Source organism: Entelurus aequoreus, linkage group LG09 (genome assembly GCF_033978785.1).
Source record: "Entelurus aequoreus isolate RoL-2023_Sb linkage group LG09, RoL_Eaeq_v1.1, whole genome shotgun sequence".
In the NCBI taxonomy this organism is placed as follows: domain Eukaryota; kingdom Metazoa; phylum Chordata; class Actinopteri; order Syngnathiformes; family Syngnathidae; genus Entelurus; species Entelurus aequoreus.
Genome location: NC_084739.1, coordinates 35,427,380 through 35,453,574, shown reverse-complemented (window position 1 = coordinate 35,453,574; position 26,195 = coordinate 35,427,380). Strand labels below are relative to the sequence as shown.

The 26,195-nt window shown below is 41.0% G+C and overlaps 2 protein-coding genes across 4 annotated transcripts in view; one reads left to right on the top strand and one right to left on the bottom strand.

Annotated features, from left to right (window-relative positions):
- LOC133656978 (cadherin-23-like) overlaps nt 1–26,195 on the bottom strand; it is a gene marked incomplete at its 5' end in the record, with an annotated part of 55,974 nt that overhangs the window by 3,328 nt on the left and 26,451 nt on the right. Inside the window, 2 exons of the mRNA XM_062057869.1 lie at nt 922–1,041; nt 1,112–1,333. Of these exons, the coding sequence (XP_061913853.1) occupies nt 922–1,041; nt 1,112–1,333 (342 nt within the window). The remainder of the gene's footprint in view (nt 1–921; nt 1,042–1,111; nt 1,334–26,195) is intronic.
- vsir (V-set immunoregulatory receptor) overlaps nt 10,004–26,195 on the top strand; it is a 34,084-nt gene continuing 17,892 nt past the window's right edge. The window contains exons 1-2 of one of the 3 annotated variants that reach the window (XM_062058639.1): nt 10,077–10,224; nt 12,807–12,920. Coding sequence is in view for 1 of the 3 variants with exons in the window: in XM_062058638.1 (XP_061914622.1) it covers nt 10,140–10,224 (85 nt within the window). In the remaining 2 variants the exon portion in view is untranslated. Of the gene's footprint in view, nt 10,225–12,806; nt 12,956–26,195 lie in introns of all 3 variants that reach the window. The other 2 variants (XM_062058640.1, XM_062058638.1) reach the window with 2 other exon arrangements.

Here is a 26,195-nt window from a genome sequence, read left to right as displayed (position 1 = left end):
TTTGCAAAACAGTAATTATAATACGCAAATGTGCCGTTGTTGAGTGTCTGTGCTGTCTAGAGCTCGGCAGAGTAACCGTGTAATACTCTTCCATATCAGTAGGTGGCAGCAGGTAGCTAATTGCTTTGTAGATTGTCGTGATCACAATATGCAGGAGTCAGCGTGTAGGTAAAAAAGTATCTAACACTTAAACCAAAAATAAACAAAAGGCAAGTGCCGCTAAGTGCCGCTAAGAAAAGGCATTGAAGCTTAGCAAAACGCAATGCAAAATGAAACTAAAACTGAACTGGCTGCAAAGTAAACAAAAACAGAATGCTGGACGACAGCAAAGACTTACAGCGTGTGGAGCAGACGGCGTCCACAAAGTATATCCGTACATAACAGGACAATCAACAATGTCCCCACAAAGAAGGATAGCGTCCGCACAACTTAAATAGTATTGATTGCAAAAACAAAGCAGGTGCGGGGAATAGCGATCAAGGAAGACATTAAACTGCTACAGGAAAATACCAACAAAAGAGAAAAAGCCACCAAAATAGGAGCGCGAGACAATAACTAAAACACTACACACAAGAAAACAGCAAAAAACTCCAAATAAGTCACGTCGTGATGTGACAGGTCGTGACAGTACATCTACTTTGAGACAAGAGCTTTAGTGATGCATGGTTGGTTATGGTTTGAATTCATATCCAACAATTGCGAGAACAACTTTTTATTGTCAATATCGGCTACTGAGTTTCGTTTTTGTATGTTTTCTGCTGGTGGTGTGCCTCAGAATTTTTTCAATGAAAAACTGTGCCTTGGCTCAGAAAAGGTTGAAAAACACTGCTCTAAGGATCCTGCAGAAGGCCATGTGCACTATGTCCAGTTTTTTGCTCACGTGTGTAAATGGACAGGAGGAAGGAAGAAATGCATCCTTACCGTTGTGCTAGATGTCAAACGAAAAGCAGGATTTGGCGATTGATCTGTCGCCGTCACCACCAATGCATAGTGGCCATGACTGATCTCAAAGTCCAGCTCCTTCACAGCTGTAATCCTCCCCTAAACATACACACGTACACCTTCACAGTCTCTACATGTTTCCACTGTATAATCATGTGTATAATCTCACCGAGATGCTGTTGATGTGAAAGGTTTGGCCCAGGTTGCCATGAGTTATGGCGTATCTCAAGGTGCCGTTCAGATCCTCATCAGGGTCGATGGCTGTTACTGTGGCGATTGTGGCGCCCACCGTGTCTGGACCCTCACTCAGCACCGTGACGTACTCCTCCTCAGGAAATTCCGGAGCGTTGTCATTCTCATCCACAATGAGAACGTTGATGGTGGTGGAGGTCTGCGTGAGAAATGCAGCATATTTTAGATACGTCATCAAATGTTTGAGAGATTAGGACCAAAGCATCAGCATTTGCATGAAAAGTACATACTCTTGAACATATTACAGTAGATCCCTGCTGTTCGCTGGGGTTATTTTCCAACACCCATGTGAATGGCGAAAAAACGCGACCAATGGAAGCACCCATAAAAAGCTAATGCCATTTTTGATACTGGAAACCTTAAAATAAGTCTCTCACGGTTATTGAACACATTTTAAAAGTATACATTCCGCGACCCCGAAAAGGACAAGCGGTAGATAGATGGATAGATGGAATATTGGACGTAAAAATGTGCAGTAATGCAACATTATGTTCACTTCTACCAACAAGCGTCTTCCTGCTGTAAAATATTGAGTAAATCGAATTGGGAGAGAGCGCTCTCTGCTGCAGGGTTGCAGCACTAATTTTGCCTTGCAGATTGCACTATCCAACCACTTTTTATTAAAATCACCATTGAAACAAAAACACAAATTATTTACAATTTAAAGCAGAGAAACGACATCCGAGAATATGTATATGAGCGAATGCCGGAACGCGAATAGACGGGAATCTGCTGTATTTCTATTACCGTATTTTTCGGACTATAAGTCACAGTTTTTTTCATAGTTTGGTGAGACTTATACTCAGGAGCGACTTATGTGTGAAATTATTAACACAGTACCGTAAAATATCCAAATAATATTATTTAGCTCATTCACGTAAGAGACTTTGGCCCTGCGATGAGGTGGCGACTTGTCCAGGGTGTACCCCGCCTTCCGCCTGATTGTAGCTGAGATAGGCTCCAGCGCCCCCCGCGACCCCGAAGGGAATAAGCGGTAGAAAATGGATGGATGGACGTAAGAGACTAGACGTATAAGATTTCATCGGATTTAGCGATTAGGACTGACAGATTGTTTGGTAAACGTATAGCATGTTCTATATGTTATAGTTATTTGAATGACTCTTACCATAATATGTTACGTTAACATACCAGGCACGTTCTCAGTTGGTTATTTATGCGTCATATAACGTACACTTACTCAGCCTGTTGTTCACTATTCTTTATTTATTTTAAATTGCCTTTCAAATTTCTATTCTTGGTGTTGGGTTTTATCAAATAAATTTCCCCAAAAAATGCGACTTATACTCCAGTGCGACTTATACTCCGAAAAATACGGTATATAATGGATAAAGGATAAAATAATAATCAATATTGTAGCTGTCAAAAATAACGAGTTGACTCATGATTAATCACAAGAAAATCGTATTAATTATATATACGCAGATTAATTAGCTTATTTATTTATTATGACCTTAACCTTAACAACAGATGGTTACCTGAAAGACAGCGTGTGTTGTTATACGGTCAGTGTTCAGGTCAATGCATTAAGTCAATGCAAAGATGAGTGACGAGGCTCCGACTAGTGTGCTCGCTGGCAAAAGGCAACTGTTGCGTTCCATTCCGTAGAACATCTTTTGCCCAGACTGAGTTTTCAATAAAAGGACCACAACTATGGAACTCTCTGACACTTTGAAAAATATACCTGCACTTGTCACTTTCAAAAAACAAACAAAATTGTGGCTGGTTGAGCAACAATCGTGTTCCCATGTTTAGTTTTTACTAATTTTTACTAATTGGTTCTTATCTAGTTTGCACTTTGTCTGTGTTATTATTATTATTATTATTATTGGCTTTTATCTAGTTTGCACTTTGTCTGTATTATTACTATTATCATTATTATCGCCTCTTTGCCTCATTCTTTTTATTTTCCTGTTTTAATGATGTTAGATCTGTGTTGTTGTTGTTGTTGTTGGGGACAAGTGTTGTAAATTAGCTTTGGCTACAAACACTATGATGCATACTTTGGATGACTGTTTCAGATATCTATGTTACTGTATCTGTCCCTATTTCAAATAAACCAGAATGAATTAATTAAATGTCACTTAAAAATAAACCCTGACATACATACATACAACTGTTACCAATTGAGTTTTGTGAACAAAAAAGACGTGCCTTCAAGAAAACATTTAAAAAATATTCCTGCATGACATTCTTACAATAAAAATTGCGTTTTTGTCAAAATATTGGTGTCTTTTTTAATTAATGAATTAAATTGTTTTTTAAATTTAGATTATGCAGGCATGTAATAACCTATGATAAATCACGATTAATCAAAATACAATTGTGCTTAATATGATTATAAAAATAATTGTGTGTGTATAATACATACACTACATATATATTGATTGTACAGATATGGTATTGTTTCTGCTGGGCAAGTATGCCTGACGCGCCTCCTACAGCGCCTTGGGTCAGCTGCAGGGTCATCAGCCGGGGACCACCGCTCATTGGAGTTTCGCTCTCTTTAACCCCGGAACGCCTCCTGGTGGCGGAGCGGTGGCAGGGACGTCTCCCTGCCACCCCCTGCAGCTGACCCATCTTATTGCCTCGACCCCCAGTACTTATCCCTCCTCCTCAGCCACAACCAGAAGCTTCCTTTTTCTGCTTCCTGAGCAAGGGCCTTGATTTCCCTTTGGAGCTTAGCCCCAGTCGTTCCCACATCTCGGAGCAGCCTTAAAGTTGATGTACCGACGAAGCCCCGACAGCCTACTTCCACAGGGTAGATGGTAGTGGACCAGCCTGCCTCTCTGCACTCAGCAGCCAGATCTGCATATTTGGCTGCTTTGCGCTCGTAGGCTGCCTGGATTCCCTCCTCCCAGGGTATGGTGAGCTCGATCGGCATGGCAGACTTGGTAACAGCAGACCACAGCACGATGTCTGGGCGGAGTGAAGTAGTGGTGATCTCACGGGGGAACTGGAGCTGTTTGCCGATATCAGCCCTCATACTCCAGTCCCTTGCAAGAGAGAGGACATTGCGGGTGCCTCGTTGGCTGGTGTCTCCTTTGCCTTCCCCTGGTCTCACAAACATGACAGGAAGTTTCTTGGCCATGGGCTGGCTGTTGGCCTCCTGTCTACTGCTCTCCAGGACTTCGGCCAGTTTCATCAGGACTTGGTCATGCCGCCATCTGTAGCGACCCTGTGTCAGCGCGATCTTGCAGCCTGATAGCAAGTGCTGCAGGCTGGCATTGGGAGCACCACACAGGGGACAGCTCTCCTCCTGGTCGAACCACTGGTGGAGGTTTCTAGGGCATGGCAAGGTGTCATAGGTTGCCCTAAGAAGGAAGCTGAGCCTGGCTTGTGGCATCTTCCATAGGTCGGCCCAGCTGATGGGTCTACTGATGGTACCTTCCCAAGTGGTCCATCTTCCTTGGCGACCTTGAGACACGGCCTTGATGGTATATTGCTCCTGGTTCGCCCTTGAGACCTCCTCCACAACCATGGCTCTGCGTTCCCTCTTTGTGGCCTTGGACCAGAGGCGTGGAGAATCTCCCCAGCCAAGCCCCGCTCTCCCTACTTGCACCCTGCCAACTATTTCCTGGTGTTGGAGCCTGCCAATGGCCTTGGCGACCTCTGGCCCTGCTTGCCACTTCCGGCCTGTTCGGGTGGGTACACGTGCATTCCTCACTGTAGGATCTGAGGATTCTTCCAGCTCAAGAACCAATCTGGCCTTCTCCTGCTTATAGCCCAGGGTGATGGACTGGATCGGCAGATGCAGCGAAGTTGCCCCAAATAAGCCAGTGTCGGAGAAGCAACGCGGTAGGCCCAGCCACTTTCGGATGTAGGAGTTGGCTAGTCTGTCCAACCCGTTGGCTGTTGAGGATGGAATCTCACACATCTTCAGTGGCCACATAACCCTTTGGTACAGTGTGAAGTTGTAGCACCACAACTTGTACTTTCCGGGGAGCTGGCTCTTGTTGATACTCGCTAGGCCTTCTGAGAGTTGTTTCTGTGCTGCCTTGCCTGCGTGCTTGTCTGACAGGTCCGCATTGTGCTGCCTCCCCAGGCTTTGGATGGACTGGTTGACCAGTAGCGGGATTTGCTCACCTCCTGCAACAAAGATGGTTTTGTCGTTCCTGGTGCCTTTGCGCAAGGAGAGGCTTCGTGACTTGGAGGGTTTTATCTCCATCCGTGCCCATGTCACTAGCTCATCGAGCCTCTTCAGGCACCTTCTCGTGCATGGGGCTGTTTGCAGGACCACAGTGACATCGTCCATGTAGCTTCGGAGTGGTGGAAGCCTCTGCCCTGTCTGCAGCCTCATTCCTCCTACAGTCTGGCGGGCTCCGCGGAGGATGATTTCAAAAGCTGCGACAAAGAGGACTGGGGAGATGGAACACCCCATGGCGATGCCTACTTCCAGACGCTGCCATCCTGTTGTAAAATCCTGGAGGCTGAAACACATCTGGAAGTCCCTGAAGTAGCTGGTTACCTGGTTGATGATGGAAACAGGGACGTGGAAGAACTCCAATGCAAACTGGATGAGTTTGTGAGGGACAGAACCATAAGCATTTGCAAGGTCAAGCCACACCACGTGGAGGTCGCTCTTCTCCTGCTTGGCCCTCTGGATCTGTGCCCAAATCATTGAAGAATGCTCCACGCATCCTGGAAAACCTGGTACTCCTGCTTTCTGGCAGCTGGTGTCAATATAGCCATTCCCTGTGAGGTAAGAGGTTAGTCTCTTGGCCATGACTACAAAGAAGATCTTTCCCTCGACATTCAACAGGGCAATGCTCCTGAATTGACTGATGTTATGGGACTCCTGTTCCTTCGGAATAAACACCACCACAGCTCTCTGCCACTCCGACGGAATGAGTAGATTCTTCCATGCTGTGCTCATTAGCTTCCACAAGCATTTCAGCACTTGGGGGAAGTTCTTGAATAGCTTATAGGGGATTCCGTTAGGCCCAGGAGCTGATGCTGACCTCGCTTTCTTGACGACTGCTCTTACCTCGCTCAGCCGAGGAGGGAAGCTGTCAAACTGCGTGGTTGGGGGAGGTGGAGGAGGGACGTATCCTGGTGAACCTAACGGATCGTTCCTCTTTGAGTCGCTGTATTGGCCCCTGATGTACTGCTCAAGCTCCTCCTTGGTAGCTTCCAGTTTCCCGCTTCTTTTCTCCTCCAGAAGCTGACGGGCGTGCTTGAAGGGATTCCTCATGAAACTAGCTCTTTCTTTCTCCTTTCTTTTCCTGCGTCTGCGAATACGTTCTGCTCTTCGCATGCTTCCCAGCTCCTGTCTCACCTCGTCCCATAACACCTTCAGGCCTTCTTTCTCCTCTGCCGATGCTTTCCTCCATCTCCTGCGAAGCTGGCGCCGATCTTGCACCAAGGCGTCAATCTCGGCCTCCCTCCTGCTCTTCCTTGGGGGGAGATTGTGCTGCTTCTTGGTGAGGCTACCGAATCTAGCTTTGCACTCCTCGTACAGGATGTCCCCAAGAAGGTTGAGTTTCTTGTCCACTTTACCACGTAGCGAGTGCTCCAGCAGTAGACTGAGGTCTGAGTCCAGTTTCTGCCATGTCTTCACATCACTTGCTCTAGGCCACTTGATGGTGCACTTTCTTCCTGGTTCCCTCTTTTCTGTTTGCTGGGTGACTGGGGGGCTGGCAGGTCTATCTTCAGCATGCTCACATGCCAGGGGGTTCTTCCTCTACCATTCCATATCAACAATGTTTGGACCCTCGGCTCTGTGGTTTTCTCCCCGGCTGGGGGTCCTACTTGTCTTATCTGCCGGAGCAGTGCAAGGATGTTGTATGCCTTTCTTCTCACTCTCCTTTTTCTTCCTCCCCTGATGAATCCGTAAGCCCCTGTATGTGGTCACTTACCCCCATCCACACCTGTCCGTTCCAGTCGTTTCCGAGTAGTCAGTCCTGTTAGGCCCATCTTCCACCCCGCCTCTCGGAGGGCCTTCGGGTTGTTTTTTCTTATTTGTTTTCTTAGTTAGAGGTTGGGTGTCTCCTGGCTAAGAGACTAGTGGGTTGGGTAACTAGCCGCCCACTCCCAGTACAGACTTTCCTGCTGTCATCCAATCTTTCCTGGAAGTCTTCCAGTCTTTCCTGGTTGTCAACTGCCCTTTCGCAGTAGTCACTGGTTACCCAGATATCAGATTGATTGTACAGATATGGTATTGTTTCTGCTGGGCAAGTATGCCTGACGCGCCTCCTACAGCGCCTTGGGTCAGCTGCAGGGTCATCAGCTATATATATATATATATATATATATATATATATATATATATATATATATATATATATATATATATATATATATATATATATATATATATATATATATATCCACCTACCCATTTTCTACCGCATGTCCCTTACGGCAGTGTTTTTCAACCACTGTGCCGCGGCACACTAGTGTGCCGTGAGATATTGTGTGGTGTGCCGTGGGAGAAGATGTAATTTCACCAAATTGGGTTAAAAATATTTTTTGCAAACCAGTAATTATAATCCGCAAATAATGTGCCGTTGTTGAGTGCCTGTGCTGTCTAGAGCTTGGCAGAGTAACCGTGTAATACTCTTTCATATCAGTAGGTGGCAACAGGTAGCTAATTGCTTTGTGAATGTCAGGAACATGGTTTGTCGTGATCACAATATGCAGACGAAAGCGGGAGGCAGTGTGCAGGTAAAAAGGTATCTAATGCTTAAACCAAAAAATATACAAAAAGCGAGTGCCGCTAGGAAAAGGTTTTGAAGCTTAGGGATGGCTATGCAAAACGAAACTAAAAATGAACTGGCTGCAAAGTAAACAAAAACAGAATGTTGGACGACAGCAAAGACTTACAGCGTGTGGAGCAGCAGACGGCGTCCACAAAGTGCATCCGTACATGACATGACAATCAACAATAACATAGGAAACACTACACACAGGAAAACACCAAAAAACTCAAAATAAATCACGGCGTGATGTGACAGGTCGTGACAATACACCTACTTTGAGACAAGCTATAGTGCAGCATGGTTGGTAATGGTTTTAATTTATATCCACAATTGCGAGAACGACTTTTTACTGTCAATATCGGCTGCTGAGTTTCATTTTTTTTATGTTTTCTGCTAGTGGTGTGCCTCGGGATTTTTCCAATGAAAAAAATGTGCCTTGGCTCAAAAAAGGTTGAAAAACACTGCCTTACGGGGTCGCGGGGGGCACTGGAGCCTATCCCAGCTGCACACGGGTGGAAGGCGGGGTAGTGAAAAGATGCCGGACAAAGATGGCTTGAGGAAAATCCGAAGTGTGAGCACTAGAACTGGATGTAGTGGGGACAAATGGGGGCAATAATTTTCAATGTGTTTTTATTTTTGTACTTGTCTTAATCCTTTTGTATGTGTTTTACACTTTTCTCAACTTTTTTTTAAAAAGCCTAACCAGGGACAAGAGTTGCAAATTAGCCTGTGGCTAGAAGTCTAATGTACTTTGACATCGGTTACTGTGGGTAGCAATGTTTAATTGTACTGTCCCTGTCAAATAAATAAAATACATAAATACTGTAGACCAGGGGTGTCCAAACTTTTTCCACTGAGGGCCGCACATGGAAAAATTAAAGCATGCGGGGGCCATTTTGATATTTTTCATTTTCAAACCATAACAAAATATATGGATTTTGTTTGTTTTTTACCTTTAGGGCTCCCGGGCCCGGACCATAAAGGGTCTAAGTCATTAAAATGTTAAAAACAAGTCAAATTATTATTTATTTATTTATTTATTTAACACTTACAATAAATCTCTACAGTATATCAACTTCAGGTTGATATAAAGTTTAAAAAAACAAAACGTTTTTAAGCCTTTTATGTCAAAGACAACTTAGTTTTTTATAATAAAACTGAAATATGCAGTATTTCCATCACTGCCCAAAACATTCAGAAAGCAATGTTTGATGTGAAGTAATTAAAGCCTTAAAAAGATCAATAATGCAGGACACCATTGATTTTAATTCATTATTATTTTTGAGTAATCACAGTGAAAAGATAAATCAAATCCCATTAAATATATTTGGGATCCAAAAGGTGCCCCACTCTGAAAGTCATACATTTTTATTAGTTTTTTTTTACTTTCAACACTTAAGTTACGAGCTCAACTTCAGATATATCTGTCCATTTTACGTTTGAACTATTATTTTCTTTGTTTTATGCTCTTTGGTCAAATAAAATGTTGATGTTTGTGTATGGCAACCACACAATATATGCAATAGTTCCTACATAAAACATTTTAAAGTGAAATATTTGAAATAATTGGAGCCTTGAATAGGTCAATAATTAATTATAACAGAGATTTTTTTTTTTTTTTGAGCAATGGCAAAAAAAGAAAAATAAAGAGACAAAAGAAAAAAAAAAAGCCTGCATGGCAGCTTTGTGTCAACATTGCAACTTTTTCTAGTTAGATTTCACCTCATTCCACTTTTTTTTTATGTTTTTTTTAATTTTTGCAATATCATTTCCAGAATGTGTGGCAGGCCAGTAAACAATTAGCTGCGGGCCGCAAATGGCCCCCGGGCCGCACTTTGGACACCCCTGCGTGTAGACCTTGTGAGGTCAATACCCATAAAGTACAAGATGTGCCCTTATAACAGGTTGAATTCCAACAATAAATGCAACTAAATTGATTATATACCAAACTGTTATACTACGCAACAATGCTGTGTGGGTTTCAACGTCCAGTCTGTTGTTTTTGATGCGCCTCATTGGTGGGAGTGGGCGTTTCCTGAAAAGAGGCGGAGCCAATGAAAGCGCTGTATCACGTGACTTGCGCGTCTCCAAACTTTTCAAACTCAGACGCTCCACGCGCAGCCGTAGCGACGAGGAACTATCATCTTATGCTAATTAGGAAAGGGGAACTTCAAGTCGAAGGCGAGCTCCTCGTCGAGTTCACGTCCAGAATAGTCATATACGAGCATGGATTCCAAACCGTTTGACAGAGGATTGCGTGGAAAGACATGCGTGTCGTGCTTGTGTTGGCTCGTGCTGGCCACAAGTGGAGGTGAGTGATCGTCTGTGCGGGCTTGTTGACACTTTGACCTTCATCAATCGCTAAACTTTTACCATTCAAATAGAGAGTCGAACACTTTTTTTTTTTTTTAAACATGAATAATTCCATGCAGTATTGATCTCATTAGATCAGTAGTGTCCAAAGTGCGGCCCTGGGGCCATTTGCGGCCCGCAGCTAATTGTTTACCGGCCCGCCACACATTCTGGTAATGCTATTGCAAAAATAAACATTAAAAGAAGTGGAATGAGGTGAAATCTAACTAGAAAAAGTTGCAATGTTGACACAAAGCTGCATGCAGGCTGTTTAAAATGTTTTATGTGGAAAATATTGCATATATTGTGTGGTTGCCATATAAATACATCAATGTTTTCTTCGACAAAAGAGCATAAAAACAAACAAAATAATAGTTCAAATGTAAAATCGACAGATAAATCTGAAGTTGATCTTGTAACTTAAGTGTTGAAAGTAAAAAAAAACTAATAAAAATGTATCACTTCATGAGTGGAGGACCTTTTGGATCCCAAATATATTTAGTGGGATTTAAATATGTCAAAAATATTAAATAATTAAAATCAATGGTGTCCTGCATTATTGATCTTTTAGGGCCCTAATTACTAAATACCGCATATTTCAGTTTTACTTTAAAAAAAACAAGGTTGTCTTTGACAGAAAATACATAAAACCTTTTTTTTATGACTTTATATCAACCTTCGGGAATAAGCGGTAGAAAATGGATGGATGGAAATAAGTCAAAGTAAGCAGAACGATTACAGGTAAAGACATGTGGATAAATTGAATGAATTAGTGTGGCGACAAATCTTCTTCAAATTATCTTCAAATGGAATAAAACACAACCTAAAGCTCTACAACTTAGAGCATGCTTTTTGTAAGACTCAAAATGAACAGAAGAACACATGAATGGATAAATGGTGATAGGGTAGATAGAACAGGATGGATTGTATTCATCCCACAGTGGGGAATGTATGTGGTTACAGTGCAGATACAAAAAGTAATCAAAGAACACAAAGGAAATAAAACACATTAAAAAGACCATAGAGCTGATGCAACCAGCAGCCATTTCAGCTGAACCATTTCTACATCCAGTTACAAAGTAAAACACAACAAAAAAACAAAAGGAGCAAAAAAATAATACATATTGCACACATATGATTCCACCAAACATAGACAAATAAAACAAAAACCCTATCCTAACACCCACATACACCGCTGTGGCCTCTGCAGCGCTCCATGGCATCGTCTGCCAAAGACAGAAACAGACCCAACAAAGAAACCAAGAGAGCCGATTCCTTCTAGGCTGCCCAGTAGACCCTGGCCAATGTCCGGTCCGCGCTGATTGGAGAGAACCCGTCTCGGGAGACCCAAATGTCCGATTCATTCAAGTTTTGTGAAGCTTGTCCAGCCCGACACTCAATGCAAGCTCCGCAGCCCTGTCTATTTCTCCGCTTTCCTCCGGTCTCTCCACGTGGACTCCATTGGGGCATAGAGCCAGCATCTGGTCTCTAGGGCAAACATGGCCATGGCCAAAAGTTCACAAATAAGCACCAAAAAGCAGCTCAAAAGTCAAAAATGTTCCACCCCTTGTTGCGCAGTCCCGAACCAAAAGGGTAAAATCACATGAAAACAAGACGGATACATCAAAAACATAGAAGGACAAAACACATGTGGACAGTAATCTGCTTGTTGACTGAATTGACTTGTCATTGTGTTTGCCTAAAACCTGTAATGAAATGTGTGTCTCTGTCAAAGACTTTGTCATTGCAAGTTTGGGCGATTGATAGTGTTGATGAGAGGAGAGACAGCTGTTGCCTTCAGGCGCAGGGTGCAGACGCCTCTCACTGACCAGTTAGTGCTTACAGCATTGGGACATTTACGTAAACCTCAGGGTACTATTTAAATACGGTTGAATGGTACTTTTGTATGTAGCTTGTTGAAACTGTTCAGGATAATTTAGTATTTAAAGGTTCTCAAGAGAGTGCCCCCCCCCCCCCTCCTTCTTGTTATGTCTTTGTTCTCCATGTTTCCTTCCTTTGGCCCATGATGAAGCCAGCTGTTTGTGCCACTGTCAATAATGGGCTTTTTCCTCCACAAACCACAACTTGAGATAAACAGGCCATTAATCAGAGCCTCACTGTCTTGATAAACATTTTCCTCCCTATGCAGTACAATGACAGTCAAAAAATGCTACATGATCTTCACACATAATGCAACTTGCAACCTTAATCTTATTAGCTCCCCCTCTCTTGTTTGGCACAGCACATGTCACACATTGATCCGCTGTACTAAATGAATACGTCAATATTAGGGTGCAGTGATTGAAAATGGTTTCCTGGGTCAGTCTCGTCAACAGGAAGTGGCCTCAGGGAGTTTTTCTCCTCTGCAAGAGGATGAGGGTAGCAAGAAGTCGATAGACAACCTTCTGTTGTCCTTTTCGGGGATTATATTTTAAAAGGTCTTGAGTGATTTGTCATTTTAGTAAGTGACACCACACTGAGTATAAATCCTGTAAGAACACAGTCAACGGTAATGGCCAATGCTCTGCTTATTTTTTTTAGTGTCAAGGATAAAACATTGACCACAAATGATTGAACCTTGACTGCCTCAACAACAACACCAACAATCTACTATTCAACACCAGAAAGAAGAAGCAGTCAACGACCCTCGTACTAGTAAGACATAGAAAACATCCTTCTGTTTCAAAATGGTGTGTATGTCACATAGTTGCAGCTTAAAATACAAAATGGTGTTGCAATGATTTTGTAAAATGCTTACAAAGCGGTGATTGCACAACCTTGGTTGCAGGAGAGGAAAATAGTTTTTTTTATTCCAAAAAAACCTTTTAATCTCAAAGATCATCGCATTGGCTGGCTCACAACCAACCTCAACATTTCAAGAAGATTTTCGGGGTGCAATCGAATGTTTTTGTTTTTCTAGAGGCTTCAACTGAAACTGTGTGTGTTGAAGGGATATTCAAGGTTCCTCCTGCTGGTTTCATTAACTCTAATGGTCTCAAACACATTTGCATTTATAGGAGGTGTGAACAAGGGTGTGTGGGGGGAATCATTGAGCAAATGCATAGTATAGTCAAAGGACACCAGATCTACCAGTTGGTCACTTGTGTTGAAAGAGAAGATGAAATAAAAAATGGAGGGTTAAGCAGAAATAATGGTGGATAGAGACTAGGGGTGCAATGGTACAGGTAACCCACTTTACGGTCTGTACCTGCATTCTACAGTTAGTGTGTGCCAACACAAAAAACAAGTTCAATGATCATCTTAGGAACAAAAACCTTTATCCACAAAGTCAAAAAAAAGAAGTGGTTGTAGAGTATTTTTGTGCATGCTATAAGGATCAGCAATTAGTGGGAGTGACACGCTAACAGCTAGAGGTGGGAATCTTTGGTCACCTCACGATTCGATTACGATTCAAAAGCTACGATTAAAAAAAAAAATTAAAAAAAATCGATTATTGATGCATCTTTAATTTATGTGTAGTGACGCAGTTTTACGTTTCTTTTCGTTTCACGAAATAAGCGTTTATCAATTGTATCTTAAAAAAAACAAGTCATTAGGAATAACAAACAGTTAAATTAATTCCCATCACATTTATTAAAAACTGGACTATAAGTGCCCGAGTAATAAAGGAGCTAATCTGATCTCTCGGTGAGGAGGCTCACTGCAGTCAGCCAAATTTTAAAACTGTCTGCATTACTTTATTTACAATAAATAAATCGATCCATCAAGTTTGGTTGCGCTTGTTGTCTTGCGGTTGATTCTTTGCAAGGGGTGACAAGAGAGTGTCTATAGTAAAAGTTTTAGTTCTTCAGGTCAACGTATGAAAAATAGGAGCAAAAACTAAATATATTTTTTGTTCAGTGTATTTAACCAAACTTTTTGTGAGCACACACTATTTTGTACTGTTTTGTTTACAACTCTGACCTGACTTGTTTACCAAACGCGAAGTGAGTGTGGACTGTTAAGTGGTTGTGTTCCAAGTGGGCATTGTGGTACTCGCGCAGAATTGGCAAGCTGGCTTCTCGGTGTTGATAATGCTCATCTTGTTACAAAGGTTTAATCTGAAATATTCCCACATTGATGCGGTTGCATTTGGTTTTGTGATAATTTTGTCCATGTTAGCTGCTACATGCTAACTAGTTGCACTGTGTAATGCTAGCAGGCCAGTGGCCCCGCGTCGCTGCAGAAGGAGTCAAAGACACTTAATGAGGACAAGATTCACCCCTTTCTTTTCATTCCGCTATGGTACAAACGCGCGTAGCTGCTAAAAGCGCCAACAAGCGTGAATGTTCTTGAAGTATGAACATGGCGATTTACCGACTTTAATTTTTATTTATCGTCAGTTAATTGACTTATCGAATATCGGTCGAGGCCTAGTGGCCCATAAGGCGTATTGTTCCGTGCACAGCAGACGGTTTTACTGAGTGCCGTTGCATCCCTAAGAGGAGAAGCCTTGTTGTAAGAAAGAAAGCTGTCAGAAGCAATGTGTCCTAAACAGGTGGTATTCAGGCAAATAACAAAAGAGGGACTGTTTCTGCACCCTGAGGGACTATCAGTATCCTGAGAACAGAGACTAGCAGAGGAAACTAGGTTTACAATAGAGGAAAAACACAGATGTCTGATGGATACAAGTAAAAAAAAAAAGAGTTTCAAACTGAAAGAAAGGCCTAATCTAGCTAACGACCAGTATGACTGGTACTGGGGGAAACAACACCCAACCACACCTATGAATGAAGTTAGAAATTAGGGATGGGCGATATGGCCTAAAATCTATATCGCAACTTATATTGCAGCCTCCTGGGATAACAATAATATGTTACGATATGTTATTTGGTATGTAAATGATAACATATCCATTTCAAAACTGGTTACATGAAAGGCTACCAATTTTGTTACTGTAACGATATAAAAAAATTCATATTACAGTTATCGTGATTTCAATTACTACGGTTATCAATAGTATCGCAGCATTGTTTATGTGCTCAAAAAGTACAGACTGAAATCTTTATTTTTTTCAACTAAAATAAATACACACTTTTAGAAAACCTTGTATTTTGCATTTTTTGTGTTTGTTATGCTTCACTGATGATGTTTTTAGTTTTAGTATTTTATCTGTTTTAATGAGTAAGCTTTTATTGTTTTAAATATTGGCTTTACAGATCTTAAGATGTATTTAAATGAAAAGTGCGTAACAAATAAAATATTTTACTTTTATTTATTATTTCTTGCACCTCCGTCTTGTAGAGAACAATCACTCTGTTCTAAGAGAGCACAGCTTGTAGGCTCAGTGTGCGCAATTGAATAGCTTATCCGCTCAAACAGCATTGTGTTTATACTGTATATGTTTATACTGGGGTATGTTGTTTCTTCATGGGGAAAGACATTAATGTGTCTTGTTTTCATGTTAACATTCAAGCAAAGCAGCTCACGTCAGTCAATACATGAATTAATCAAAGTGCAGTTATCAATCACGGTTTTTCAATAATTTTAATTTAAAACGATATTATTAACCGTTGGGGTTTTTACCGCAGTTACCATTAATACTGTTTATTGTTACATCCTTGGTCGGTAATATTGCATCCTTTCCAGTTGTATTATTTTCTCGAAACTATTATTAATTTACTTGCTAATTTTCTCTTCATCGCTGGTTACTCTCATGGTTCTATATAAAATTATTTAAAAATGTACTAAGAACTTCTACTTCTGCTGTTTTCCTACTATTACTTTTGGGCGATTCTACAAATTTGGGTATCGATCCAATTCCAGACAGTATTGATCATACCGATGCTGATACTGATACCTAACATTTTAAAAATCAATATTAGACTATTAGGAATTTTTATATTTTTGTCCTCTAAATTCAATTGATGACCTGTAGCTGGCCATCACAGTTTTAGCTCCCCATAAACACAAAAGTACTGTATACCTCAATGTAAATTACATTTTATAGCAAAATATAGTGTGCTAAAGAAAGCAGGGCAAAGGGGGGCAAAGAGGAAGGCAGGGTGGGTGTGAAACAAGAGTGGACAAGGTCTTCCCCACCTATTGTGTCTCTACAGTGACAGGAACGGCCACGGGGGCAAGATTCACTTTAATCACCTTCCATGGGCTTCCTATTACCTCCTGCACACAATGAACGGGGCAGAGGTCACTGTCCCCATGTACCTTGAGATTCACATTTAAACATTTTGCTACATACACACATGCGCAGTCTAAACCAACAACAGATATTACTGACTGACAAAAAACTCCTTCTACATCCGTAATCATGTTTAAGCTGAGCCGCAATCATTACACAACTAGATAGTCGTGATAAAGATTATTAAGTATGCTAAGGCCACTCTCTCGGGACAACAGCATGTCTTCTCTTTGACAGCAGATGGAAAACTCTTGCATTAGCCCATTTGAGTAGGGTGTGGGTTTACATGCAACCTGCTTGACATGTTCTCCAGATGAAAAGCAGCAGCTGTAGTCCTGTGTGATTTAGTTGTTAATAGCAAAGAAGTCATGGGGCGGGAAGGGGGTGGTCTTGTTTGTGCAGCGTTACGACTCAGGAAGGATGTCCACTCCTCAAATCTAAGCACACCCACATCTAACATATCTGCTGTTCTATTCACTATACTGTAATTCTCATAGAAACATTTGTTGTACTCTTTAAATATATGGTATTTATATGCTATATTTAAAGATCATATTAAACAATACAATGCATATTTATGTTGCATTTTAAGGAAGTCAGGAAAAAGCTAGACATGGCCCAGGCAAAAGGTCTTGTCTTGGGCATCTGACCTGTCAAAGCATGTGTTGCCAACTTAGAGACTTTTTCGCTAACGGTATCGTAAATATTGCGGTATATCGATTTTAAAATGCTAGCAATAATGCCGCATGTGATGGTATTAAACAAGAACTTGGGAGTACTCCTGTCAATGTAATTTTTTTCTGGCGCTAATAAATTGGCTGGTCTGGGAAGTATACATCTCCCATAATTGCTTACGCAGTGCCGGCGAGCAGAGCGGAGAACTTCCTGCAAAGTTTAAATCAGAAGTATGGACAGATTTTTGTTTTACGATGAACACAAAAACGATAGAGGAGAAAACATGATGTTGGAGTCTCTTGTCGGTCTGAAGAATGAGCAGACATGCAGTTATTTACTTTTGGCATAAATCCTTGGGGAAGCATGGACATGCAAAAAAAAATATTGCACACCGCAACGTCTACAACGAGGAATACGAGTAATAGGCTACTTGATGAACTGTCACCCGGAAAATATCCTTGATGTGAAACCAAAAAGCCAGTGATGCCAAACACCAATTTGTAAGCTTACGTTTGTGTTCAATTAAGTGTGTTTATCCTTACAGGGGAATTGCACTTTTTTTTTAGGAATTTTGGCGATTGTTCACACTTATTATGAGTAACATGACGATGAATGTTAGTTAAAAAATTGGTTTCTAAATATTAAATAAATGTGATCAAAAGTTTGCTTACAAAGGAGCCTAGGGAAGCCGCGCAGTTCCGCCTCTTAAGCCCTTAAAAAACATCCTAATAACTCCATTAAGGTTTTATGTACCATATGTAATGTAGTAACGGGCACATTTATTTTAACATTTCATATTTATGTATTTTTAAAATTTTAAGCATACGCAGCGCATTAATTTAAAAAACGTATCACAACATTTGCTTTTTTTTCTTCATCATTGATTGTTACTCACTGCAGACTTCAAAAGCCCCAACAAACATAATACAACATCATTTACTGTACAATGTCTGCTGTCATTAGGATGCAGACTGCTAGGATGTTCATATATTCCCATTTAGATGAAGAATGACCATAATCCTCACAAAGAAACGGGTTGGGGTGCGGGGGTCTTTTCGTGTCTTTTTCTCCATTTTCAGGCCTTAAATGGCTGTCAAAGTACACAAAGTTATTGGATTACTACCTCAAACTTCCTCTGTCCAGGTGAGAGGCATGATTTATGATCAACAATAAACTTCCAGGGAGCAAGGAAGCGAGAAAGCTGCAGACCACTCAACGATGTCAACATTGGCACACACGGTAGTGATCACGGCGCCGCTATAAATAGTTTGTCTGCGTGAGCGCTTATAATAGCAGTATCACCAATACTTGGTTAATATTCAAATCACAAAATGTAAATGGAGTATTGTTGGCGTTTTTTGGTTGGATATTTGTTGGATTTTATGGGCGATATAGAGAACCTCCCATTGGCTCCGCTGTAAGCGGACTTTAATTTATATTTATTTAATATTTAGAATGCATTGTTTTGGAATTTTGCTTATCAGTCAATCATTATGAAAGACATGACGACGAATGTTTTTCTTTTAATGCATTTAAACTTGTAAAAAACAGGAACATAAAAGTCTGCTTACAGCGGAGATAATGGGATGTCCTCTATTCCGCCCATAAAACCCAATAAAAAAACATCCAAAAAGCACCAAGAATACTCGATTTACATCTTGTGACTACAATATTAACCAATGTTGTCCAGTGAATTGTCACCATTGTGCCAATGTTGACATGATCGTGATCAGCTGCTTCCTTGTTTCCTTGCTCGTCAAACTTTTTTGTAGATCATAAATCATGCCTCTCACCTGGATAGTAGAAGGACAAGGACGTATTCTGACAAGTTGTTACACTTTGACAGCCAATTTAGGCCATTCCCACACAAACACGGCTACTTAATAAACGCATACAGTACATATCTCTGCGTTTATCTCTTGTCCACACACAAACAAATATTTTGTCTTTAAAAACGCAGACTTTTGCAAACGCTGGCCAAAGTGTCGAGTTCCAAAACTCTCCGCTTCGCGTATGTGTGTACACCGCTCAAACCGAGACTTGTACTGTGATGACATCACTATGCTGCGCTGTCATTTCCAAAGCCCCAACAACAGCACTGCCTTTAAACAAACACACTTCAAGTGGACTTACTATATGTTTGAATGTAAACGTGCTGCTATTTTCAATCAACATTATTAAAAAAGACACATCAAAAATGGGCTTTGCGACACTCCCGCCAGTGCTAAATTACAGTCAGCTGTTTTGAATACGATCGCTGTCGAACCGCCACCTGATGGGACAACTTGGACAAGCAAGACTTTTTGCTTTGTGTCATAAGAAAGGTGCAACATTATCTTATGTTTTTAGTCCTTATTTAATGCCTAATCATGAAGGTAACTTACGTGTGTTGCTTCCAGTTTTGTAGATGGAGCGCGACCAAGCAACTAAAAAAATCATGATGTAGCATCCTCCTTGTAGTGTGTACTGATGTTAAAGACAATACACACTTCAGTGCACATGTACTATATCACTATATCGATAATTAAATGCTTTATAAATCCACAACAGTTTTGCAGCGGCACACGAACGACTGTGCACTTTATATAGGCACTTAAACATGCAAAAGGGTTTCCTTGGCTCGTTAGTGCGTGCTGATTTTAGAAATATTGTGCACTTCACAGCACATGTAATATAACATCATGTTGCTGAACATGTTATAATTCTACGAGTGTTGGGTTTCAGCAGCACAGGCGTGCATGCGCGCTTTAAACACGGAAAGAAAAAAAAAAGTTCCCAGGGCTCTATGTACATGCAAGCTGGTTTTAAAAATAATGTACATGTCTTTGTACATCTAGTACATCAAAATAAACATAATAGTGGTGTAATGCCATCAAGTCAGCTGTTGCTGCTTTTTTCAGGCTTCTGATTGGACAACATGTGTATGACAGCAGGTGTATGTGTTTGTGTGTAGACAGACAGTTTTGAAACTACACTTGTGTAGATAGAGATCGTTATAACTCCAAATATGCGTTTTTGAAACTCTCCGTGTTCATGTGGACACGTAAAAGACGCTTGGTTCCACCCCCCTTTTTTTCGCGTGGATTATAAATCATTCTTCATCTAAATAGGAAATATGAACATCCCAGCAGTCGGCATCATAATGACAGCAGACATTGCACAGTAAGTGATGTTTTATTATGTTTGTTGGCGCTCATAAAGTCTGCAGTAAGCAGTAATCAATGATGTAGTTAAAAAAAAAAAAATAACGCTGTGATGTGTTTTTGAAACTAACGCGCCGCTTATGCTTAAAATTATCAAAATAGGTAAATATTAAATATTATTCTAAATGTGCTTCCTTAGTAAGTTAATTATATACTTACAGTGTGTATATAAAACCTTAATGGAGGTGTTTGGATGTTTTTTAAGGGCAGCTCCCATTAGCTCCATTGTAAGCGGACTTTTGATCACATTTATTTATTATTCAGAATGGATTAAAAAAATACATCTGTCGCTATGTCTTTGATAAAGATTGTGAACAATAGGCAACATTAAAAAAAAAAGTACACATCCTCTTTAAAACATTCCTGCCACTTCATTTAACACCCAAAGGCTTTTTTACTAAGCCTTTTAATTTGTTGACAATACCACAATAATATCGTATTGTGGCCTTAATAATACCGTGACAATATCGTATTGTGAGATTTTTTACATCCTTATTTGTTGCGTGTATTCACACCCCACTAGATTGTTTTTCAAAAAAGTGAATAGCGACATACACTATTTTGCCAAACGTATTTGGCCACCCATCCAAATGATCAGAATCAGGTGTCCTAATCACTAATCACTAAGCACTTAGGCATGGAAACTGTTCCTACAAACATTTGTGAAAGAATAGGCCGCTCTCAGGTGCGCAGTGATTTCCAGCGTGGAACTGTCATAGGATGCCTCCTGTGCAACAAATCCAGAAATGTCCTCACTCCTAAATATTCCAAAGTCAACTGTCGGCTTCCCTCTCCCCAGCCACTTCGTCCAGCTCCTCCCGGGGGATCCCGAGGCGTTCCCAGGCCAGCTGGGAGACATAGTCTTCCCAACGTGTCCTGGGTCTTCCCCGTGGCCTCCTACCGGTCGGACATGCCCTAAACACCTCCCTAGGGAGGCGTTCGGGTGGCATCCTGACCAGATGCCCGAACCGCTTCATCTGGCTCCTCTCGATACCAAAACATTTTGGACAATTCCATGCTCCCAACCTTGTGGGAACGGTTTGGAGCGGGCCCCTTCCTCTTCCAACATGACTGTGCACCAGTGCATAAAGACATGGATGACAGAGTCAGGTGTGGATGACCTTGACTGGCCTGCACAGAGTCCTGACCTGAACCCGATAGAACACCTTTGGGATGAATTAGAACGGAGACTGAGAGCCAGGCCTTCTCGAACAACATCAGTGTGTGACCTCACCAATGCGCTTTTGGAAGAATGGTTGAAAATTCCTATAAACACACTTCGCAACCTTGTGGACAGCCTTCCCAGAAGAGTTGAAGCTGTAATAGATGCAAAAGGTGAACTGACATCATATTGAACCCCATGAGTTAGGAATGGGATGGCACTTCATGTTCATATGTGAGTCAAGGCAGGTGGCCAAATACTTTTGGCAATATAGTGTATCTAGTGACTTTTTCTTGGGTTATTTAACACTTTTGGAGACTCAAAAATGAAGGCCAAATAAAAACACACAAAAAGAAGTGACAGAAGAAAGTTAATTTTGTATTTGTGAACATTTGTTTTACTTATGTTTTTTGCTCACTTTTTCTCTCCCGCAGTGTCTGTTAAATGACCTGCCCATGCATCATCATGCTCTTTTGACATTTTTGGGCACATACAGTAATTTATTTCCATAGTTTCAGTAATATTGTCATTTATGTAACGGCCCACCCAGCATAGTCTTAATGGCACAGCCCCTATGTTCCTTATTCTCAATTAACCAGAAAATACTAATATTGCTAACTGACAAAGAGATCAAACAAATACACCACTCTGTAACTTTCTTCCCCACCTTTGCTGACACTTTGGCCTTGGGGTACAGTATGTCTTATATTTTAGTTATAAATGGTTATTATAGTACTGCTATAACAACTCTTTTGCATGGTACAGTGAACAGTTGCACTCAAACATATTACAAGTTAAAGTACCACTGATAGTCACACACACATTAGGTTTGGTGAAATGACTCTCTGCGTTTGACCCATCCCCTTGTTCCACCCCCTGGGAGGTGAGGGGAGCAGTGAGTAGCAGCGGTGGCCGCGCTCGGAATCATATTGGTGATTTAACCCCCAATTCCAACCCTTGATGCTGAGTGCCAAGCAGGGAGGTAATGGGTCCCCTTTTTATAGTCTTTGGTATGACTCGGCTGGGGTTTGAACTCACGACCTACCGATTTCAGGGCAGGCACTCTAACCACAAGGCCACTAAGCAGGTATATTCAATAAATTAAGGATTTTTAAGAATATTTCACAATGAGTGTCGAATAAGTTTGAATATAGGAGTAACTGTATATACACCAATTTTCATGCAGAACACATTGTGAAAATTAGTATTACTTTGGGCAAGATCAGGTTGAGATTACTGCTGACTGAGTTTGACCTTGTTTGAGATGCATTTTTGTTGTACTTTTCCTACATGGAAATAAAGGTTGCGCTATACAGAAGGTACGTGATACAAATTATATCATTTTGGCTGACAATAAAGCTTTTATTTAGTATTGTTATATCTTGATAATACATGTTGATTACTCATTCTCGCTGTGTCCTGCAAATTTAGCTGAGGCAAGCCAACAAGTGAGTCTTCAAGGCAATGTAGCATTCCCGCTAGCGGCTAACGTCCCTTCACAGTGCAAAGCCACCCCTAAGTCAGTAAACATCGCCTCCATGTGACAAACTTTGTTTCTTACAAGTATCATCCCTGGAGGATGAAGAATAGCTAAGCATGCTACACTACACGCTGTACGTAGGGGGATATGCAAACCGCTAACCTCAAGCTCTTGAATGAAAACAAAGGTGGGTGGATCGATACACATATTGATAGTAACGATACCAAGTATAGTATCAGTATACGATCAATACTACAGTGGTAGTATATTTCCTGTCATAAAAAAATACATACATTTTTTTATCGTTCACAAACTCAGGGACAGGTGAACCCTGGACAAAGTAGGGCCTTAAGGGCAAAAACCAAGGGATTTAAACCAAAGCCAATAGTAGGAAAACTCTGCCATTACTCCGCCATCCTGTGTTTTTGTTTGATTATAATTGTGATCAAAAGTGGAATCATTCAATGATCTTGAAAATGTAAGGTATCAGTGTCAGCATTAGTATGACCAATACTGTGCCGGTAACTACTTGGTATTGGATCAATACACACATTTGCTGTTGTTGAACTAATGTAAAGTAGCCAAACATCATAACAATAAATGCCTATTACATTTGAATAGGAGTGTAGATAAAACTGTGCTACAGCAGAAAGTAATCAATTATTAACAATAAATTATCAAGTATATTAATAATAGTTTTGAGAAAAAAATACGACCGGAAATGACATATGTTACTGCGTATGTCAACAGCCAAATTAGGAGGCTTTGTAACTCCTTTTAAAATGGTTCTTTTATCGTTAATAATATATCACGGTGCATATTGTTATCGCAGGAGGCTGAATATATATCACAATATAGTTTTTAGGTCTCATCCCCAAATTTTCAAACATTGTAGTTTTCTGGAATTCTTCAGGCGTTATCGTTGCTCTGCGGGCTTTGTACCCTTTGTAGTACAATGTTTAGCTGGTGTGCTGCAGTGAAGAGCAGGATGTGGTGACAACAGTTGCTGCAAGGCAACATCTCATAGTGAATTTGGTTTCCGGGACTGTACATACTATCGGAGCATGAAAATCTCAGCACTCATTATTTTATTTGTTTACCAGATTTTTTACTGACCACTGCAGCGTAGCAAACGCACGCTGCAGTGGTCAGTGGTGGTTGTTGGGGAGACCAGAATCCAATCCCATCCAAGGTTTATTTTATTTAAATATAGCCCAGTGTTTAGACACGCACGCACACACAGCCTTGTTTTAAAGACTTAAGAGCAGTTGCAATGAGGCAAAATTACTTTTCTTGAGACTTACCGTTACTATACCCACATATTGATTCACAGTCCACACTGAACACAACTGGCGGGCAGGAAATGCTTGCTTTTTAGAATATCAACTTGGCAGTTTTTGTCTGGTCAACACCGCCAATAACTAACAAGAAGCCCTGCCAAATGTTTTGTAAGAACCTCACATGCCACAAGGCAAATAGCAAGTCATTCTCGTGCAGGCCCGCCCAACTTATATCTGGTGTGAGGACAAACTAAATGATTGCAGTCAGCGTCTGTTCGAGCTATGCGCTTAAAACCGCTGTCTTTGAATTGTTGACTCTTACTTCTAGGCCAAACCCCAACACAGTCTTTCCCAGAGCTTTCAAAGCCTTCGTACTGCTGACGGGGTTTGAGTCACACATTTGTTGACCTACAGTCATGGTTCAGCTATTCCTTTTCACCACACGTCTCGCCTATTCCTAGTTTAATACGCTGGTGAGGGGTTATAACTACTGTATTTTCATCTCTTTTGGGGACAGTAGAGCGGCTGTGCCAGCAACTTGAGGGTTTCTCGTTCGATCCCAGACTTCCGCCATCCTTGTCACGTCCGTTGTATCCTTGGGCAAGACACTTCACCCTTGCTCCTGATGGGTCGTGGTTAGACCTTGCATGGCAGCTCCCGCCATCAGTGTATGAACGTGTGTGTGAATGGGTGAATGTGGAAATAGTGTCAAAGCACTATACAAGTATAACCCATTTATAACCCATTTACCTCTGCAACATTGGGTGGCAGTATAACCCGCTTCATCTTAATAAGCATTGGGGCTACAGTACTTGCTCCTCTCACTTTTTCAAACTCGCCTAAATTGTTCTGTTTATTTAATAAATAGCCACAGGATTGACATCTTCCTCTTCCTCTTCTGGTGTGCGTTTGGCATCATTATTTGACTTGTGGATCAGTCATTTTTGCAAGGACTCTAATGTACAGGAAACCAGGTCTGATTTATGGACATGCTAAATTCTTGACTCTATACACAAGACACATTTGATAATTTCGACTTTTAGAAATTAAAATTTATGGCACACTAAAGTGTTAGATACTTTAAAGATTGGTTTTCATTTATATTTCAGCAATCCATTCATTGTATTTTCTGTAGTGCCATGCATTTGTTAATGGGGTGCCAAGTGTAGAAGTACAGTCACACTTTTCCAGCACATATATTTTTCACATTTAGCTCACTTTTCTCACATTTAGCTAATTTTCGTCACGTTTAAGTTTAAATTAAATGTTGACTCTAAATCAGGCCTATTCAACTGGCGGCCCACATTTGAACCGCCGAACATCACCCAAGTAGGCTTGATGAAACCATTAGAACTAGGGTTGAGCATGTATGCAGTACTCCCGCCACAACGAGGGGTCAACAACGAGGCATACGTGTCACCGTGAAGCAGCAGTGGGGTGAGTAGAAGAAGACTACTCATTCAACCCTGGAAAAAAATCTAAATCAATTGCAAAAATCAAACTTTTGACAACGACTGGACAATAACTATGAATGTTTTGCCCCGAGCAAATGCTCAAATATTTTTTTCCTGGTGGACCTTTTAAGCGACAGACACATTGATCCAGACAAGCAGCAACAATGGTAGAAATCCCAGCGTGTAACTTCATCACCAAAATTGGTCAAACATTTGTAAGTTTGTTTATAAAGATATGTAGTTTGTTTTGTGTTGAAATCGGCAGAGGGCAGATTAATGAAATTATTGACAGTGCAGTGTAGAAGCCGATGTGTTTAGTTTGCAATTAGGTAAACGCAGTCTCAAAGAAATATAACCTGCAGAGGCACTTTTTGACGAAACATAGTCACATTTCGATGTGAAACTGGAGCCCTCTCTATTATGTAGTTGAACAGCCCTGCTCTTAATGTTACATCTAAATCTATATCTTGAATATGATTAAAAATCGAATCTAAACATGAAATTTAAACAACAATTTTACAATTAAATCTTAATTAA